At 45.6% G+C, this 21,493-nt stretch overlaps 1 protein-coding gene across 1 annotated transcript in view; it reads right to left on the bottom strand.

The window, feature by feature from the left end:
- LOC144175595 (uncharacterized) overlaps positions 1 to 21,493 on the bottom strand; it is an 80,693-nt gene that overhangs the window by 35,322 nt on the left and 23,878 nt on the right. The window contains exons 6-12 of the mRNA XM_077704657.1: positions 20,746 to 20,948; positions 18,210 to 18,378; positions 17,412 to 17,690; positions 13,604 to 13,748; positions 12,593 to 12,862; positions 10,179 to 10,297; positions 8,167 to 8,284 (exon numbers count right to left, since the gene is read on the bottom strand). Coding sequence (XP_077560783.1) covers positions 8,167 to 8,284; positions 10,179 to 10,297; positions 12,593 to 12,862; positions 13,604 to 13,748; positions 17,412 to 17,690; positions 18,210 to 18,378; positions 20,746 to 20,948 — 1,303 coding nt within the window. The remainder of the gene's footprint in view (positions 1 to 8,166; positions 8,285 to 10,178; positions 10,298 to 12,592; positions 12,863 to 13,603; positions 13,749 to 17,411; positions 17,691 to 18,209; positions 18,379 to 20,745; positions 20,949 to 21,493) is intronic.

The raw sequence follows: 21,493 nt of genomic DNA, 5'->3' as shown, positions 1-21,493 counted from the left end.
TGCGTTGCGGTAATCGGGTATTTGTTTGGTTCTGCTGATCGTTTTTGTGAAAAAGGTTTTAACTTCAAATGAGATTAGCAGGTGATCACTTAGTACTGGTAAGTATGATACCTCAGGGGCGAGTTCCGGGTTAGTAGTCAGGACTAGATCAAGGGTGTTAGCGATTGCATTTAGGACTCTTATTGGCTCGAGAATTAGTTCGGGCAACGAAAATAGAGCACAAGTTTAAAAATCTGGTACATTGAGTAGAGGACGGGATTCATTTCGGAGGTACAGCAGTCCATAAAATTGAGAGAAAATTGAAATCGCCTAACAAAAGTAGCGAAGCATTGGGGTGCGTGTGTAACAAAATTGCCGGCACCGTGCAATTTGGAAACAAAACTAGGGGGTAAGAGGGAGGGCGGTACCAGACCCCAAAGATGCATGTACGATGCCCAATTTCTACGCATGCCCAGACAGCTTCAAGCTCAGACTGAACATGAATGACGCATGACGGTATAGATTTCCTGATGGCAAGCCACAAACCACCGCCCTGACGCAAAGTTCGGTCGTGCCGATACATAATAAAACTAGACTTATTCAAAAAAATTTCGTGGTCATGAACATTTGAATGCACCCAAGTTGCTGGTACTGATATTATGTCGGCGTTACACGTATCAGTACCACAGGTAAGAGGTTCACGCTTGTTAATGACACTTCGCGTGTTCGCAAGAAGTATGAAAATGGTGTCCACGGCTTTCTAAGTGGAAATAAACCCCTTATTATTAGAATAGTGGAGGCTGGTGATACTAGACCGCCTCCCTTCTCGACTTCCTACGCAGAGGATTTGCGTGGTGCTGGCGCTGAGGCGTAACAGAGCGAAGATTTGCGTCTTTCACGCTACCTTTTTCATGCTCATTGGTAGCAGCGCTGTGTGATTGGACCGATGCAACAGAGTTTGAAACTCGGGACATTACGTTAGGGAAGCTGTTGGCCTCCGCATCATACGCAAAGTACTGATCATTTATGGGCAGCCCATTGTAATTTAACATAAACTGTGGGGAATGCGGTCGACGTTCGGCGAACTCCAACAGCTTTTTCCCAACCAACATGCCGAGTTGCTGCGGCGAAGTCATCCGAGATCGGCATGCCGTTCTCTTTAAATTTGGGACGAAAAGTGCTTGAAATGGCTCAACTTCATAATTACGGGGTGGCAATTCACCTCAGAGAATACGCCCAAACAGTGCGCACGTTCAACAGCATTGGAGGGAAAGTCGCTGCAGCTACACTCCGCAACTACACTCCGAACATGCTTCCGCAAAAGATCCACTTTGTAAACAGTACGATTGTAGACAAATGCTCTACGTTATACACCTCAGACACCGCACCAGAAACAAAACTGGAACTATGGTCAATCGAAACGCACGGAACAATATTATCTCTACATGCATGCGACCCTGCCCAAATACTGATATAATGTTTGATGCTGTGTTGTAACTGAAGGAGCCCTTGGTCTTGGCCAAGATGCTCAGTTTAAAATATTTCAGTTACCCTTATCAAGATAGCAGCTCACCTGAAGTACCTCATTCAGGCTTCCAATGCTCGGGCGGCCTGTACTTATCAAAGCGTCTTCAGGTATACAATTTTCTTCTTTAAAGGCGCAGATATAAATGTAGGAAAAATGCTTAACTAGCGCTTCCGAATGGCCTGGTATTGAAATCTCATGAAAACTAGGAGAGGTAGCAAGGGTTAAATTTGGTTTACCCACTAATAATTCAGAGGTGCAAGCTTTCACAGCTCACTCTTGCATTAAAAAAGGTTTGCTTCCAGTTTGCACTAAAACAAACTTACCGATACCAAGAGGCAACTGGGCGAGTTGGTGAACATTCACATTCGAAATAAGTGCAAAGAACCAAGACAAAAGAAGACACCAATGACGGGACGTAGCTTAAGTTCATTCAGCCGACGCACGATAATTCTAAGCCCCCTATTTCGACTTGTTTAATTGGAATTGATTTGGTGGTGCCAGCAATGTTACACTTAAAAACCAATGCAAGACGTTTCTCAGTAAGTCGAAGCTGGAACTTGTGATATCCGTAATTGGAAGGTATGTACCACAAAAAGCATCGATGTGACCGTCATTTCTTCAAAAAATGCTAAATTTTTCAGAACAAAATCAGCGGCATGTTCTACTGATGTTAGAGCCATCGCAACTGAGGTAGCGTGCAGCTGCCAAAGCGCCGGGACAGTTGAGGCCCACGCCAGCATACGCATCTTCCTGTTAGCAGATCTTAAACATTGTTCATTGTGGACTGCGCCGTGTAACCAGTTTGTGGGGTGGGGACTTCAGAAATTCGATTTTAGCGATAACTCTCAACTGTCATGGGAACTCGTGTCGTGCACCCGACTTGGCATGGAAAGTCCAGAGTCTGAACGAAATAAAAAATACACATGTGTTACGGAATAATAACACACGTCACCGACACGAAAACACATGTCACCAGCACCATCAGGAGCACAACGGTGATTGAAATGCTACAGAATAGACACCCGAGAGAGCGAGAAGTCTAATACCTACGCCATGAAAAAAAAAGAAAGCGCGAAAGTGCACAACGCAAGCAGACCGCCAGCAAGTGTTGCGTTAGGACACACAAATGTTCCATGCCTAAGAAACACGATGCGACAAAATCTCGCACGCTTTTTCAGATGCGGTGAAATCTAGTTTAAATAGACCTTGTTTCGTGAGGCCGTGCCGTAACCCGTTTGGTAACTACATTTTGCTGCGCTATTGCCTGTCTACCTCCGCCGACGGGTTGAAGCGCGACAGGCCCGTTTGCTCGGCGGCTTATGTTATCGCTTGGCTAAAGCTTTGCCTCCGATGCGCTTTCTGTGCGACGCTGCTTCCAGACACCGTTGCTTGGCGCACGAGCAATCTTTCACCTACTGTAGCAAAGGGTGGCCGATAGTTCGAAAGCCAGTGGCTTCCCATGGAGTTTCTAGTCATTTGTCATAGCCCAATCTCGCTTCGGAGGCTCTGATGAGGATGAATACGTTGTCAAATGAGGCGTTCCGGCAAAGACTTTGACACGCAAATAAAAGGCAAATGAGTCGCGCATAAACTTCGCATTCTGTCTGAAGGCTTACCTAATTGAGAGGACTGAGGAACAGGATGTTTATGACGACCGTAGAAATTGGTAGAGTGCGTAGCATTGGAGCTATTCTACCGCTGCGTCAGAGATGACGTCAGGCTGTGGCTGCAGCATGTGCTCCAAGAAGTAAAGCTTAACAAGGCAGCAGAGATAGCTGAGGAGTACTACACATGCCGGAAGTTGCATAGTAACGTGGTGCGCGTTAAAAAAGCGTAGAGAGAAGGAGCTTTCCACTGACGCATTCCCCTCACCTCAGTTAGTCGGATATCGGAGGGTCCAGATCGCAAGAATTTGAAATGAACGCCTCTGTAACGGATACCCGAGAAAATAAAAAGCCTTTGCGCCTGAGCATGGGCCACAAACGGCGGATGACATTCAAGGGAGGCAATAGGTTGACGTGCTCTTGCAGTGTGCGAGCCATGTAACGCCCTTGTTAGACTTATACATGTTGTATATAAACGCTGATTTAACTCACCGTCGGCTCCATAGCTACGTCGCTAAGCTCTGTGCTGCGTCGGTAGCGAGCTGAACAGTACTATGGTGCGGCGCTTGTTCGAGGCCACCGCAACAACCAACCTGGCGATGTACTCTGAACACAGTAAGGTGCTATTTATCAACCTCTCTCAGATGTCACAGAATCCGAATCGCATAGAACAGTGGATATTGCAATACACATTTTGCCGCCATTCTTTGTTGCTATCACGTTATCCTAAATAACGTTAGCTCGGTGAACTGCTCTCTAACCGCATAGCACTGAACAAGAAGGGAAAGACGACCAGGAAAGCCTCGTCACACAAAACATAAAGTAGATGTGCAAAGCCTGCGCATTACACAACGACTGACTAAAAGGAGCCCATGATTGGCCAGCTGTAACAATTCGTATTCTAAAGCTGCTAAGCCACCTCAAAGCGCATCTCTTCTCCTTTCATTCTTCAACTGTCTCATAGTACGGCATTGCAGCTTAGCGGGTGGATCGGATGCAGCACGTTAGCGGCTGCGACGGCGACAATGCATATTTTCTTATGCTGCTACAATTGTTTTTTCTCGCTTTTTTTATTTTTTGATGTTTTGCCCCTCCCAAATTAATTGCATTCCTAGGTTTTGTCTTTTTTTATTTCTTGTATTTTTGTATCCATAGGCAGCTGTAACAAATTCATAAATTTTCTTTTTGCTACTCAATTTTCTGCGATTTTCCCGCATATCTAACCCTATACCGTATCGAAATGTGACTACGTGGAAGTTTTGGTACCTTTACTTGGCTCTGATCTCTCTTCTAATTCTGAAGGCATTGTTATCATCACAACTTACGGGGAACGTCTGGAACAGGTCAAATACGTCTGGAACAGCATTAGCCAGGGAAATTTAGGTTTATCCCCGTAACTAATCAAACAAAATTCAAATAAATTAAATTGAATACGCATCTAGAAATATATTGTTTCCAATTAGACGTCGGGAAGTTGCCTACATTCAGAATAAAAGTCAATTGGCAACAGTGCCGATCACTTTTGAAGCATTGGGTACGTTATCAAATTGCCCTAATTTTTCACTCACTCAGGCCATTCTGGGCCATTTAGTTTAAAAATTGGAAATGGCTGCCTACTTTGTGTCGCCTGAAACCGACCCAGCACTCCCGCACACCTCCACTCGAAATTCATAGAAAACGTAGGCTAAGGCATGTTGCCGAGAGTAAACAAAAAACATTTTACAAAAGTTTGCAAGTGTAATCTTCGTGTTTGTATCTTGCGTAACTGCAGTAGACAATGCACTTCCGTTCCCCGAAAAGAAAAGTTGTGTATACCCAAGGCAAAATAAAAATGTGCCTGTGCGCTCCGTATAGATCGTTTACCAGCGAAATTGTAACCTGCGGCTCCGGCTGCGCCGCTGTTGCCGAGCATCTCCTAAACTGCTGCGCGTTGAGCGACATAGCTCAACTCACACACATTCCGTGATTGAAGTCCACCAAAGCAGGCACAGTCTCTCGGGAAAAAAGGTAGTTTAGCCATCACTGCTAAAAAAAATCTCCCCATTGGGAGCTGCAGGCAATGTTCACCGCGGCATACACAAGCAATGACGAACAACGCGACGAAACAAACTCCACCTAACCCATGAAAGTCGTCAACAGCTCCTTCGGAGAACTGTGCGCCATTAAGAATTTTGCCGAACACGTCACTTGTGCTCAACCCCAAAAGTTGACAGATTGCTCCCATCACAACCGAGTCTACACCGACTCACAGGAAGCATATCATGCCTGCTAAAACACTCCCACCACTACCGTGGTTGTCAGGAAACTGCGTCTCCACGTTAGTTAACTCTGGGCTCTGGCACACGAATTTTATGTACACTGGATCCCAGGACCCTTTTGAATAGCAGGAAACGATCGGGCCCACTGACTAGGGCGCGCTTGTATACGCGCAGTTGAAACCACACGAGTGATTTCCCGACCGGTTAGCCCACGACCTGGAGACACACAATCTGTGGCTTTATCCAGTAATAACGGTATCCTTTCCCCAGAAGCAGCAACGCAGCTATCTTCGCAGCGCGTGCAATCCACTTAACACCCCTCCACTTCCCCTCAAGGCTGGCACCCGCTGGCAGAAGGTTACGTTCCGGCGGGTACAGACCGGCACCCTTACCCCCTAACTTTTGCAACGCTTCCAATGTAGGGAAAGAATGCATTGCCTGGCCCAGCCCAAAACTTGAATTGGCAACCCATTCGGCACACGGGCCAATCTGGAACACCTGGTGGGGTTCTGCCCACTGTACTCGGCTGCCAGAATTTGGGCGCTGGCCTCACTCCCGAGTTAGATAAGGCAGAATTACCTTCACAGCTGGCTACACCACACCCGGGTACGACTGCAGCGTGCGCTAAAAAATTTTGGTGGTCCCTAAATCAGTTTATGGGTGGCGCAGAAGCTCCTCCCACCGGTTTCCGGCTGGACACACTGCCAGAACTGCAACCTGAACGGCCGAAGCCAGTAAGCAAACGAGGGAACGCTTACCGTCTTCGTATCGTTATTTTTATTGTTCTTTTCTAATCGATATTTAGGCAGCACTCTTAGCTTGCCGTAAATATGTGAAATGAACCTGTTCAACAACATCTCCGCTTTTGTCACTTGAGCTGTGCTTCACACAATAGCCTCCGACATGCGCGCTATGATGCGAGACAGACTCCATTTCACTACCTCCAATGCTTGGTTCCCCCCTACGAATGTCGGTAGATGCGATAGTAAAGCTACGCCATCTATAAACCCAGACAGCCTCTTTCCCTTAACTTCTAATTCTTCTCCAATCTCGTTGCGCCGGAGTCTGACGCACCACACGCGACGCTGGATTTTATTTCGTCTAGCGATATCACACATAGCTTTAAAACAATGTTTTGCTGCCTGGCACTGTGGACGACCTGCCACTGAACCTGAATCGTGTGTGACGAACTGCCGATATCCTCGCTGCAAGTTGAAAAATGATAGCGGTATCCTGTTTCGTATCAGGTGCAGCCTTGTGCTTGGAACAAAATAAATCTTACCTTTGTTACCACAATTGTTTTTCTGATGCGCTACCCTCACGTGGGGAACATCCGGAAATATACCGAAACCAACGTTACTCGAAGTCTTTTCTTTTGCTTCGTTTTGGTGGTCGTGACGTTTGGCTGGGTATTTTCCGCTAACACGGAGTAGGGCCGTTAACATTTTGTACGCGCGGGCATGGGGCGTGGGCAATTACTCTCTGGTTTTGAATTAATCTATGCTTTTTTCAAGGGAGGAAAGGAGAGTGATGGTGGGGACGAACGATGACTGGGGTACTACATTATTTATATATCTTTGATACGGTGCTTACAAAATGACTGAAATAACAGAAGTATCGCTTCGGGTGTATTGCCTCATGCATTCGTCTACGATTTTGTTCATTTGTAGGTTGCAGTTGGGGCATTTACGCGGATATTTTATAGTGCAGTTTTCGTTCGTGCCAATTGTGTGCTGACATCATTCCTGCAAGAATTCCGGGAGCGCATGCGCAGACCTCCGCCTTGGCCAAAGCATCTATGTCGTAGCGCGCTCTCTTTCCTGCGCTTGAGTAATTTTCTAGCGTTATGTACTTACCGGAAATAAGCCCCACTCCCACAATCAACAGCGCTACCACATAACGATGTGTGCCACACATAATGGTCACCGGCTAGACTGGCCATACTCACTGCCTACACTGGTAGCGGTTCCATCTGCAAACACGAAAACACGGTGAAATCCTTTTCAAGTGCAAACTTAGTCACGACTGCTAAGAGTTTTTATTTCTACAGTCATTGTCCAAATTTTCCACTTCACGACACAGGTTTTTTTCCCCAAAGTAATTGAAATGCAAAGCTGAACTGTGAATCCGGACGTAAAGGGTTCTGACGGCAAAAAAAAAGTTCTTTCGGTAATAAACTTTTTCCTCTTCAAGAAAGCAAGCACGACTTTTGACTTCGCAGAGGACTCTGTCATTAGCTAGATACCCTTGACAAAGTCTGTGCCCTGCCTATAAGGAAACGGTACATTTGCGGACCATAATTTGTTCCAGATCCGGGGAAAGTTTCCGCGCGAACGCTGTGAAAAGTGTAACGCGTGATTTTTGGTTCATTTAGCGTGAAATATGCTTTCGTGACACGACTCCTTTTCTGATGCGAAGTGTTTGAGGCGTTTTATAATCAAGTGTTCAGGACAGGTTAAAATTTTCAAAAGGTGTGAATACTTTTCTAACGTTTGTCCGAGTGAAAAAACCTGGGGGTCCCCTGCAAATACATCAGATGGCACACTGATAATAACAAGCTATGATGAACGGAGGTATGAGCACACAATGTCAGGGGAAATAGGGGTTTTCGAGATAAAATTCCAGTGAGTGTCCCAAACTGTTTTTACAAATGTGGGTGGGTGGGGTGGATAGATCAGGAAGAGGAATAAACGTGTCAATGAAGCAGTTATAGTCTACAGGAAGAGTCCGTACAGCTTCTTGGGCCCTTGTCAGCACCCAAAGCTGGTCGTCAGAGTACGAGCTGGACACTGCTCACTCCCAATGCTCAGGGGATGAGAAGGGCAGAAGGGGTTGAGTTGGGGAGGGGGGAGGTTCTTCTCAGAGCACCACGTAGTATGGTAGAGGGTGGCCGGAACCTCGCAGAAGCGGCTTTCCTAGAGCTATAAGATGGGGGTCAGAATCTGGGCTTTAGTTTGGTAGGGAAATGCGTTTGTTTGGATGTGTCGAAGGTGGCATCCTTCTTCTTTTGTGCAGTTTTTAGATGCGAAGCATCTCATGGTCGGGGCTATGTCCCTCCCTTGTCGTTGTCGTTGTTGCGCCGTCCACACCCCCACTTCGCATGCTCGACTTGCTGAACGCCCGGTGGTGCCTTACCCTTCTATGGCTCCTGGAGCGACAGTGTTGCCGGTGTCTTCCTGGGTCGGCACGAAACCAACACGCTTCCCTATAAGGGCTCCTGGAGCGACAGTGTTGCCGGTGTCTTCCTGGACCGGAACGAGACGAGCTCGATTGACGCGCCTTCGACGCTTCATCGTCACCGGCAGCGGCATGCGTCGGCGAGTCTCGGCGGGCCGTGATTACAAGCAGCCCACAACCATCCGGGGAACGTGCATCGACCTCATCTTCAGCAACCTTAGGGTTCATCCACTACAACAGCCCTTGACTTTACATTTCACAGACCATAAGGCGGTCATATTCAAAGCGGAACGCCAAACACAGCACGACGTCACCTACGTTAAACATGATGATGATAATGCATAAATAAAGACAAACTCATGCCACGTACAACGACTCTCTCTCTCTCTTTAATGCATCTCCACTCTAACCCCCCCCCCTCAAATAAAATTACACCATCTTCCCGTTGGGGAACCCTGAGTAGTATGCGAAACAGCCATGGGGTCAACGTAATTTCCCATTTCGTAGTACCGGTAAGAGAAAAGAGTGGTAGTTCCCATGGAAACCAAACGGTAAATATAACGGTAGCTACGTACCTCAACCTCACGGAAACGGCGAACTGAAAACTAATGGGCACTTGAATCGACCCCATGCCTGCTTCGCATACTACTCAGGGTTGCCCTACGAGAAAATGGCGTAATTTTTTTCATCATCTTGTGGTGTTTGATATGCAGGAGTGTCAAAGGGGATCTCTCGCTCCTTTTGAAATGTATCACATGTGCGAAGGATATGTTCAGGATTGTGCGATATTGCACTGGTTATGTATATGACTCGACTACGAGAAGAAAAAATATTTTGTCCTTTATCAGGGGAAAGAATTATACCTGTCAGAAATCGTTTAAGGAGGACTTGCTAAAAACAAGAGTAGGACGAGGAAATTCTGGAGGGAAACTATGAGGGAAATCGAGGGAAACCATGCACGTGAGAAAGTCTTTCCGGTGTAATCTGATGCCGGTCCGGGGTGCCTATGAATCATAATTACAGCTTGAAGACGTGAATATGAGTGTCAATATGAAAGAACGTGGAAACAGTAAACGATCCAAAATTATCTGAGAAATAATAAGCGTTCTCCTCGTGTGCTCGTTATATTACACCTGTGGCATCTGGAGGTACCGAATATACAAAAGCAGCTCTGTTGACATTATTCAGACATTCAAGCTTTCACCTCACTTGACCTCTAAGGGCAGATCTGTTTCAGCTCTTCTGGGGTGCCTCCACTACTGTCCTGCTCTAGGTTGTGGACTACAAATTAATGCTTAAGTCCCATCTTTGTCACCAGTTCTCCCCTCACCAGTTCCCCCGCAAAGGCAGCTGGTGATTAGAAAAACGCTACGTCGATCCAGGGCATACGTGGAACGCTGTGTAGTCGCGGAAGAATGATTGGACGGCACTAAAAGAAAATTTATTCAATAATATGGTAACTGGAAGAAACTTTTTGGAGTGTGAAGAAAGTACGAAAGACCAATGATGGTCATCGTTGTGAGAAGACGAAAGAGTTCAGTGAAGATTTTGGTTGCGTACCACCTGCTGCATTCAAGCCTTCGATCTACTTGGTGAAAATCATTTCTTGCGTTGACGGGTGTTCTAGTGGGCTGCCTGTTCCATGCACAACTGAAGCACTCCAGCTCGGTTCGTCTTGCCAGATTCTGTCTTGGGAAGTAAGTCCAGAAAGAATACACCACCGTGGAGGTGCTTGTGAAAGCTGCAGCTTTCTGTTGGAATAAATAAACAGTTTATTGTTCGTCATTTAACAATCGAAGCGGAAAAGGGGCTTCAATAACCTACGCCCCTTCCCCGCTGAGCTCGTTACAACCTCTCTTGGCGTGAATATTTTCTCGCATGAGCACCTCCCATTTGTTCTTGTCTTTTTTATATGGTGGCGTACATATCAAAACGTTATATTTCAGTCAAGCATTCAAATTATTATCTCTCAACTTTTTAAAATGTCATTGCTGCTTCCACCATCGAACCAACCACCTCACAATTGAGTGCCGGAGGGTCGTTTAGACGTAGAACAGAGATTCAATTCCGCTTTTTGAGTGAATGGGTGTTGTGGTTATACAGCGACCGCTTACGGGCGTTTTTCCAATACTATTTCAACAAATAACTCGTAAATAAGGTGAATATTGCGACACCGAAGTTACCAGCCCCACATTTTAACGCAGGTTTTTGCTGTTGACGCAAATACCTCTCAATGTTTCGGTATAAAATGCACACATAGGTGTGATCAGTTATCACTGCCCATGGTCGTAATTACAGCTATCTCATACAGGTATTAGGGCGAGAATGTTTGGGTTTCCCGGTAAATGTTTTCCTAGTAGCAGGCAACGCGTCCTTCTAGAGCACGACCGCATGTCATATAACGCAATTCAATGGTAGTTATAGAGTGCAAAGCGCATACTTTTTTCTTTCTGCACCTGCGCCGTCTACGCAGCCTTTTTACGTTCCCAATAAATTATCAAACTCAGAGTAAAGGCTTTCAAGAAATGCAAACATCAAGTGCGACCGATGTAAATATCTACCGTAAATGACGAATCCTACAATTGCCAGTTGTTGCATTCCGATCTTTCTCTCTTTAGGGGAAGTTTGCATTGCGTCATAGGTCAAAATATTCGCAATCGACGAACTAGCTACCGCCAGTGCAAATGCGGGTAGAACCTCTACTTCGGTGAGAAGTGCAATCTGGAGCCCAACTACACAGGCGATGGTTGCGGAATTGAAGCTCAAAGGTGTGATTCAGGTACACTGAAACTGCCATATTGTCGGAAGCACTCACGTAAACCAGATTTTCTAGAATCACTGGGCAACAAGGATTAAAAAAAATGGCGACGACGATGCTTTCACGTCGTGTGAATTATACAGAAGTCTGCTTCTTGCTTCCTGTATGTTTCGATAGAAATATGGAGAAATATGTTGCGGAACATACAGATGTACCTCGCGTAGTTATGCAACATACCTGCCTTTACCATCAGGAAGTGAATTCGGGCTATCAAACTCCAGCTAATCGACATAGTCTGTCCTTTGAAAGGAAGGGGGAAACTGTGAAGAAGGACATGATTCACGCGTCACTAAAAGGCAACTTTCACTGAAGCACCAACAAAGATTATCGTTGAACTGTAAAATGCTGTCCTCTGTAAACCCGCTGCATTGCCGTGCTGCAGCTATCCTGAAAAAGAGATTAAGAATGCAAATAGCCCGCTTTTTCCTAAAACGAGCTGCATCACTTCTAATACCTATTCCTTGGCTTTTGCATTGCGGTTATGAAATAAAGTTTATCAGTGCCCTTGTTGTCTGTTTCATCCTTTTAAAGTAAGAATAATGGTCATGCCTCCTTTATTCTGCGATTAATACCAAGTATCGTTAAAAGGTAAAGCCTTGAATCTAGAAGTTGTTTTAAGTTCTTCTATTTGCAATAATTTAATCCCGCACGAGATAAACATGCACTCGTCTTCTCTCTCGTCTGTGTGTGGTGTTCTTTGAATTCAATAGTATTGAAAATGAGTTTCCCGCATGCATTGGTGGGTACACAATAATTGCAGAGATACCAATCCAATGAACCAGCTCGTAATAATGCTGTATTATGTGCTCGTAAAACAACATTACGATGGAAATTCTCGGAAAATTACGCTTGGTTTCATTTCCTTATACCATAACTTGAAGCCAAGATTTGACCTGTATGGGATACACCGCGGAATTTTAACTGCAAAATGTTATTTCCATACATTGTGCATATATAGTATAGAACAAGATATAATCTAGCGCCTCGGTTCAATGTATGCTTATGTCGCAGCGCCATCCGCCCATTTTGGCGTAAAAACTACATTGGTTCCTGAAAACGAAGACGTGCCGCCTCTGACACTTTGTACGTGAATACACCTTTCCAGGACGCGCACTCTTCTCGGTTTTGTTAGGCTTCGAATGAATTCAACCCCGCCCACCGAGGTAGTAGTATGAGCACAGCTGGAACATGTCCAGCGTGCTATCTAAGGTGACGCGCACATACTCACCCGCTATGGTGGACTTTATTTTCTTGGCCACTTCGTTAATATCGTCTCTCTCAGCACCTTGGCGAAGCACCACTGCTGCAGCGGGCGCTTCGCCGTACTCGGTGCTTGGTATTCCAACGACGCAGGCATCTGCGATGTCTTCAGCGTGCTGTCGAAACAAGAGCTCCTCGAGCTCCGCTGGGACCACTTGGTTGTCCATGCACTTCAGCATCTCCTTGAAGCGTTGCACGAAGTGGATGCGCCCGTCTTCGTCGTAGTACCCTGCGTCGCCTGATAACAAACACAAGGCGGAAGAAGAGTCGTCAAATGCAGACCGACTTAAGCTGACGATGACGGGGTATGTTGCTTGATTTTGAAGATTTGGCAGTTTATGACCAATTGACGTCGTGCTCGACAAAAATCCATGTTCCAATATCAGAGAAATTTGTATTTCAACAACAAAAGATATTTAATTTACTGGCTCGCTTTTCAATCATTATCACGTTCCAAACCTGCCTTGCTACGTGGGGACAATATAAAAACCGGTCATTACCTTGACTTCATGTCCGTGTGTGTGTGGTTAGGGCTCTATGCGACAAAGGTGACACCACATCGTCTCTTAGCTTGTCGATCGTGGTTGTAATAGTTCCATCACTTGTAAAAACCACTTTGAAAGGACGTGTCTCTAGCGCGCAGTCAGCCAAGGGGCCACATTCTACAACTTCGATGTTGCTTAGGGTCTGAATGTAATCGAGTGAAGCCCCATATCTAAAAACCACATCTACCCTAAATAACAAAGCGTGGGAAAAATGATTTACTCATTTCTTTAAATGCTTGTGAGTTACTGACAAACGTTTGTTATGTTGAGCAGGGAACTTTACAATCCATCGCTCGCAGGATGAACGAGGTTTTCACACGCCCCGTGTTGCTGCGTTTGAGTAATTGCAAGAATATTGTAGCCCGCATTATAGAACAAACGTGCATGCATGCAGTGAGACGTAGAGGCACATAACAGCTGATTTGCGTATTTACCTGACCTTCCCCACCCCTCCTCATCGAAGAACTCAGCAGTCTCTTTGGGCCGCTTGTAGTAGCCCCGCATCATGGTCGGTGTGCGGAAGCAAATCTCGCCGGTCTGGTGGGGCCCGAGTCTCTGTCTAGTTACTCTGTCGACGATCTGAAATGAAAAATTGCAGCCAGTCACAGTTACAGTGCCTAACGCATTGCGCGTGACTGAGATGGCGATTTACATTCAGTCTACGGGTCATTTTATTGAACAGTGTTTTTTGTCAGCAATAAAATTCTTCTGTTTAATACTACCGAACCAATCTAACATTTCTTCTGTGTTTTGAGGATCCCCAGATTTACCACATGTTCACAAAAGAACACACAAGCGTGGGCCTCTGGGATTGAGCCCAAACTAATGAGCGTTGAAGTAAGAGGCATAGCCGCTTGTTTTCCTAAATTTCACTCACTGGATATTGTGGGTATTGTACGCAAATAGTATATGAGGAGTATGAATAATACCTCAGTGGTGTTAGAAAAAGTCCCCATTTTATCGTTCAATCCAATAAAATTCTTAAGAAATTAAGAGAACTAGGCACTAATGCATACCATTGTTATGCAGCTTGTCTTGAGTGAGCGTTTTACACAGCCAAATGTTTTGGTTTTTCGGAATCCTGTACCACCAATTGCCTCTAGTTACGCGAATACAGCGATTGCAGGTTGAACTATCGCGTAATCTGCAATGTTGTGAAATGGATGGCGTTCCACGGTTGGATTGATTGATTGATTGTAGGGTTTAACGAGCCGACGCAACGCAGGCGATGAGGCGCGCTGTAGTGGAGAGCTCCGGATTAATTTTGACCACTTGGGGATCTTTAACGTGCGCCAAAATCTCGTACACACGGGCGTTTTTGCTTTTCGCCTCCATCAGAAAAGCGGCCGCTCGGCCGGGAATCGAACCCGCGACCTCGTGCTCAGCAGCGCAACGCCTTAGCCACTGAGCCACCGCGGCGGGTCGGTTGGCGATTTTTCGCATTTTTTATATATTTGAGGTATATGTTTAGTTGTTCCAAATTTCGTTCGACCAATTATCTCTATCTGCGTTCTTATAACGGTTACATTTAGAACTTCCGCAAAATCTGCATCATTGTGTAAATGCAGTGCGTTACACGGTTCGCCGTTTTCGGTATTTTTTTGTATTTTTAATTTCTTTAGTGTTTCAAAATTTCTTGCTACTAATTATCTCATTTACACTAATATAACGATTACAGCTATAACTTCCGCACAATCTTCAAGGGCGTTGTAAGCAGTGCCATTTCCCGTGTTGTTTATATTTTTATTGTGTCTTGGGTTTTCAAAATTTTATTCGACCAATTATCTTGTTTTACACTATTATAATGATTGCAGGTGAAACTTTCTCGAAATGAGGCCGTTACGCGGTCCGACGTTTTCCGGAATTCTTTTTTATCTTTTTGATTTCTTTGGTTTTTCAAAATTTTGTTGGAGCATTTATCTCCGTTTATGCTATTGTAATGATTTCAGGTGAAACTCGCGAAATGTGCAATAATGTGGGAATTCCATGCGTCATACGTTTCACAAGTTTTTGTATTGTTTCGTATTTTTGTTATTTCCTATTGTTTCAGAATTTCGTTCGGCGATGTATATAGATTTACGCTATTTTAATGATTACGGGTGGAAATTTCGCTAAATCCGCCTTTTTGTGGAAATGCAGGGCGTTACACGGTCCTTGCTGGGGGGGGGGGGGGGGATACTCGGCAAAGAATGCTACGAATTAGAGTAACGTATACTCCAAAGCACAACACAGCGGGCACTATTAAGGATCATTGGTGGAAATTGTACGCGTTCTTTCGAACTGCGCGGAACGCAAACCAGGCGTTCCACTCTGCCAACTTAAATATTTTTGCAACTGAGTGAACGCTAGGAAGATTGCACCAAATCCCACGATCATGTCCCACGCGACGTTGTTCTGTGTAAGTGTACTTCTCCGATTGTTGAGTATTTCGTGGTTAAGAATGCACGCCGTATTCTATGAAGGATGGGGATCGGTGACTTCATTACCTGCGACCCCTGCGTTTTACGCCTTTGCGGGTGCAAGCGGCAGTCATAACCCAAAACTGCGCGCCATAAGCTATGTTCATTCTGCAACGTCCATCTTTTTTCTCTGCGCTTAAGCTATCAACAAAACTAGGGGTAACGTTTTCACATTTTCGCAATAAATTAAGGTTTTGTAATCATGGCGATTTTTTTTCCCCGAGCACTTAGCGATGATTTGTTTCACGGATTTACGCGCAGTGAAAAATAGGGCTTGGTAATCTTAACGAACTTAACCGGATGGCGAAGAGAATGTACAAAATCGCTTCGTTATTCAGGTAGCTGATATAAAATACCAAATGTTGGAGGTTGAACGCAAACTGCATTTATTAGGCTAGATCATTGGTATTGAGCTATCATGCCCTGAATACCCATGCCTGCCCGGAAGTATTTCCGGTCAAGCCGATTGGGCCACTATCCAACGTCGCCGATCAGCGCGCACAATTAGCAAAAAAAAACATTATTTGCGAGCTAAGCCAAAGACATTGTGTCATCTGTATGCGGCTTTTCAAACCGAGGGGCACCATCTCCCCGCCTACTTTATTTCGGTCGTGTGCGGCCAAAATCAGAGGCGCAAGAAGCGGCGCCCATTGTTCTTCTTCTAATTTTAACAGTTTAATTGCTTTAAAAGCTGTTCTCGCAAAGCAAAAGATTGGCCTTGAAGTTAACCTTTTGAAGAAATAAATAGATCTGTGACCAGGCTATAGGAGAGGTGAGACAGTGTACGTGAGCAGTGAAAAAACGACAATTCGCCATTTATTTTATGCTGCACTAAATTTATTGTCGAGGAGAGAACATACGGATCGCCCGCTTTTCTTCTGCTCCGCCAAATACGTTATGATCTTTTAGAGCACATCGTCATATGGTTTTAAGCCCCTCTTTTGAAAGTGTTATTTTAAAACGCACGTTCATCACCTACGAATGGGTAAGTATTGCGGGGGTTAAGAAAAAAATTAAAGCCGTTCCACTCAACGTGAAAGCTGTCGTAAATGCAGAGCAGTGATTCGCCATAACGGCCTGTGGTACCGTTATCCGCTTACTGCTACTACCCATCACGCTCTTCGCCTCCCTGTCTCACTTCTCTCTTGATGACTTGAACAGAGGTGTGTCCAAAGAAGTTCAAATTTCCCGCCTTCGCAGTGCTCGCGTGCCCCCTGCCTGGAACGAACAGCGCGAGCGGTTCTCACACGTGCCGGCACCTTACTGCGCAGTCTACAACGGCTTGTTTTTGGCGGTCACTTATTTCGATTACTATCGTAAAATTGGGCCCATCTCCCCGCGAGGGGGGACTCGAGTAAATGCGTCGCATAGGGGGTGGGTGTATTGCGTTAACGTTTAGTGTTTGGGGAGTTGGTGGTAGTGAATGCGTTGTATAAACAGCTTCTTGACGTAGTTTGAATGAGTCAAGGATATAAGGCGCGTTCGTAGCCTCCCATTCTGTGTCGGCTTTGTGGCGCAGTGGGTCGAGCACCATGTACATTGCGTTCCGCCCGCAGGGTCGAGGGATCGAAACCAGGCGCCGGATAGTATTTTTTATATATAGTGCGCGGTGCGGACAACGACGGTGCGGACTACGACGGACGTCAACGCGGGTGACATCGTGAGTTACTGAAATGCTCTGCATTTAATAGCCCCGAAGAACATGAAGGTAGTGTTAGAACCGTGGGCAAAATAAACTTGCGGATGAGGATAAACAACAAAATCTCAATGTGATTACAAGCACCTTGATCTGCACCATGGGAGCAGGAAACCCGAGGTCAATGCCGATGGCAAAACTAGCCGATGGTGAACACAGGAGCGCCATTGCCTCAGTCATGGCATAGACGTTTATCAGGCACTTAAGGGTTGGACCGAAGACATCCCGAACAGCCCTGTACTGTGGCTGCGTGATAGTGGTGCCGCCAGTGCAGATGGAACGCAGACTTTCTAGCCTTCGGCCAGTACGGGTCATATCATTTACCAGGGTTTGCAGGTGCCACGGAAGTAATATGGCGGAGGTTACCTGGAAGGGAATAGTCAGGTGTCGCTGAGCGTCAGTTTCAATTGAACAAAGCATGAAATTCAAACACTTGTAAAACTTATTGCACGCTACCACTCGCATGCCGTGTAAAAAATTAGAAGCCCTTCTGCTAAATCGTCGCTGTAATAACATAAGCAATACCTATTCTACGCCCTCTTAATACTCTACAGAAAACCAAATGTGTTAGTCTATCAACACTCTTTTTGCAACACAAAAATGGTTTAAAGCTACCAATTATTACGTTGTAACCGTATAAAAATGTTGGAAAGACCTCTAAACACCATTATTGCACCTATAGTACTCTTTTTCAGGCGACAACGATCTAAGAATGTTTATTGTGTACACGTTGAGTACATAATGACAAAAGCAACTCATCCTCAGAGAATAACGTGTGTGTAAACTCAGCCGTTTCTTAAATAAAATTTTCGAATGCACTTTTATAGTTGCTCCATATGTGTGTGAATGCGTACGTCGTTGCTTACAAAACGTAAGCTTGCTCACCTTATAGTGGTCGACAGCCCTGGCTACAATGTCGAGGTTACAGTTCGGAGGAACTATGATGCAAGTGGTCCCTAGGAGGACACTCATGGTAATGCAAAGCCAGCCAGACCCATGAGTGATCGGAGTTGGTACCAGCAAAACGTCCGACTCATCCCAGCAGTAGGTCCATCTAGTATGTTGTGGATAGACGAAGATTGCAATAGTAAAAATCACGTAAAATGGCATTCTTGTTCGAAGTAGTATGCTGCAACTTCGCCAAACTAACACTTTAGGCACTTCCTGAAACAAAAAGAAAAGAGTGCAAAACAAAGATAATAATCTATATAACCACACACTAGTAAAATAGGACAAAACAGAGTTTTTATAATTTTAGGGGTGTCAAAAAATGTTTCCACAGTTTTTCATTATTTTCATTATTATAACACTTCGACGTTATGGATGCAGTTTAATGGCACAACTTCTAGAATAACACCTTAAAATATGTCATTTTATTTGTTGACATAATACGTCCGCTCAAGAAACTTGGTGGGAATGAAACTTACAGGAGCTCTGGTCACAAGATTGTGATTCCTGCCCCCCAGTACTGGGGGGCAGGTGCCTAGTCCCCAGTACTGGCAGTTACGTTAAAATACGTAAGTGGGCTTAACCACACTCGCATGCACCCAAGCACAAAAACATGAACAAGGTCTGGGTTCTAAAAAGAGCTCTAATAAGTTATTTTCTTTAAAAACTTCCACTATCGTTGTTAACTTGCCATTCAGCGGAGGTGCCAGGTAAATCCTCAACGTATCCGACGTACGCGGCTAGAAAACGTACAATCAATTTAGCCGGCAACATCAAGGCTTCTCATCAGAGTTCTACCTTCCTGGTACAGGCAAACTGAAGACTAGAAAAGATTAGCCGCGAAGAGCCATTTCGTTTAAAATTGACGGCTTAAGATCCTAGAATTGGTAACAGAGGAGGTATCACATTGAGGCATTAAAAACATAATCATGATCATCGTCATTATCAACAAAAAATTCACAGCATATCCACGGGGTGAATGATGATGAGTGGGCGAAGCTCCTGAGGGGAAATCATCGGTAAAACCGTGACTGTTCAGTAAAAGTTCGCCCACTACATCTGTGTCCGAACGTAACGTCTAGAAAGTCTCGCTTAAACCGCGCGTCGGCACCTTGGCGCTGAGCTCGCCTGATGCGTTTTGCAGACGCCTCACGAGCTCTCACTGCATCGGCGTCTGCCTGCCGATACGCGCGCTTTCTCGCCGCTTCCCGTTCTCTGACGTTTTGGAGATCCTCTTCGCGCCGCAGCCGTGCCTCTTCGCGTACTGCAGGGTCCTCGCGCCGTTGCCGTGACGCTTGGGCCTCTCGTTCTCGAACGCTGGGATCTTGGCGGCGTCGTCGCGCAGCCAGACGACACGCTTCGGCCTCCCGCTCTCGTACGGCAGGATCTTGGCGGCGGCGTCGCGCAGCTTCACGGAGCGCTTCTGCCTCGCGGGCTCGCACATCTGCAGCCTTATCCATCGGGCGACTCCGAGCGCGCGCCAACAGCGAACGGATTTTATTACAACGCTCCCCGCCATCTAGTAAACAATCCAAGAACTAAACTAGAGGTAGCCACGCCATCTAGTAAACAATCCAAGCGCATCTTTTCATCATATACAAGTACCGCCATCTAGTAAACAATCCAAGAACTAAACTAGAGGTAGCCACGCCATCTAGTAAACAATCCAAGAACTAAACTAGAGGTGGCTACATACATAGGTCGAGGATGGACAGACCCACGCCCTGAGGAGCTTCGCCCCTAAAACAGCGTATTTAGGTCTACTGCAGGACGAAATCCTGTCCCATTGAACTCCAACCACTCCTTTCCTGCGCTGCTCGAGCCCATTAACTACCCTAGACTTCCTCATTTCGTCCCTGCATCGATTTGGCAGTTCCCTTCTTCTGGTGTCGTCTCTCGGTGTGCAATCTGTTACCGTGGTAGTCCATTGGTTGTCGTTTTGTCGATCTTTATGGCTAGTGAAAGCCCTTTTTTTATTTCAGCCATGATGGAGTTCCGAGTTGTTTCCGTGATCTAGAAAACATGTTCCCAAGCCCTAAGTGTTGTTCTTATCCTTCTTCGTTCCATGGCCCTTTGGGACGACCTAAGTGTGCTTTGTAGTTGTTTCGTAAGCTGCAGTTTCCTCTCCGTATGTCATCACCGGCAGGACGCGTTGGTTGCATATTGTTCTTGTGAGCGATAGAGGTAGCGTACTTTTGATTATTTGGTAGTGCTTGCCGAGTGCACCCCAGCCCAGAACTATTTGTCTTGGTTTTTCCTTCACGTGGTTTGGCGATAAAACATTTGCCAACATTTACCTCTACTTTTAAGCACGGCATGGAAACCGGTCAGAGTGAAATGACCTGGAGAATCGATTTTTAAGCACTTCATTATCCAGTTTCTCAAACCCCAGGGCGAGATTTTTTACCCAGGCAGGTAAAAGTCTCGGTTGGCAGCGTAACGCCTGAAACAAGATGTAAAATTTGGAAGGTACCTCAACATTCCAATATTTGCAAGGAAGCCGCGGTGCGTTATTTCCACGCCCTTCGGCAGGCCTGTAGTTCCTGATGTATAGACGACGCCGAGGACAGCTTCACTTGGGTCAGGAATGCGGACTTCTTTAAAGGAAGCTTCGTCGAGCTCCAGGAAAGACGCTGTCGATACAAAGCCGTCCGCCGGACCCGTGGCAAAAAGGCTCTGCATTTGGGCAAAAACAAACACAATCACTGACCTATTTACCGACAGAGGTGAACATTTTTATTTTCCAAAACAGAGAAAGAAGGTTACCTTCAAGCTTTCGTGTCCAAAGTTTATCTCAGTGACAGTTGTACCTTTCCAAAATTTAGTTTTTTGTTTCTATTTTACAACTACTAATATTCAGAAACAACAACACCAAAGTTGTTTGGAAACACCAGGTAATGATTTTTTCTCAAATTCTGAAAAAAAAAAAATACCGGATTTCTGAAGGGAGCGTGCGAGTACGCTACAGAGTCCCCGAACTGCCCAGGCTCGTCTGTGGGAGCTCAGTAGCTAAAAAGCAGAAAAACCCCCTTTATTCTGAATGTCGATGCTCTTTCACACATTGACAATTCCGTATTTTCTAAAGCGCCCCTCAGTCGCATGAGGTGTTGATGCCAAAGCTGTCTCAATTTCATACGTCCGGATGACGGAATTTCGCGAATGAGGAATAAGCCAACGCTTCCTTCAGAGCTTTCGTGAACGGTATTCATCAACACCTGTAA

Source organism: Haemaphysalis longicornis, unplaced genomic scaffold (genome assembly GCF_048455015.1).
Source record: "Haemaphysalis longicornis isolate Haplotype H1 unplaced genomic scaffold, Haemaphysalis longicornis Haplotype H1 scaffold_3, whole genome shotgun sequence".
In the NCBI taxonomy this organism is placed as follows: Eukaryota; Metazoa; Arthropoda; class Arachnida; order Ixodida; family Ixodidae; genus Haemaphysalis; species Haemaphysalis longicornis.
This window is presented reverse-complemented; position numbering and strand designations above follow the sequence as displayed.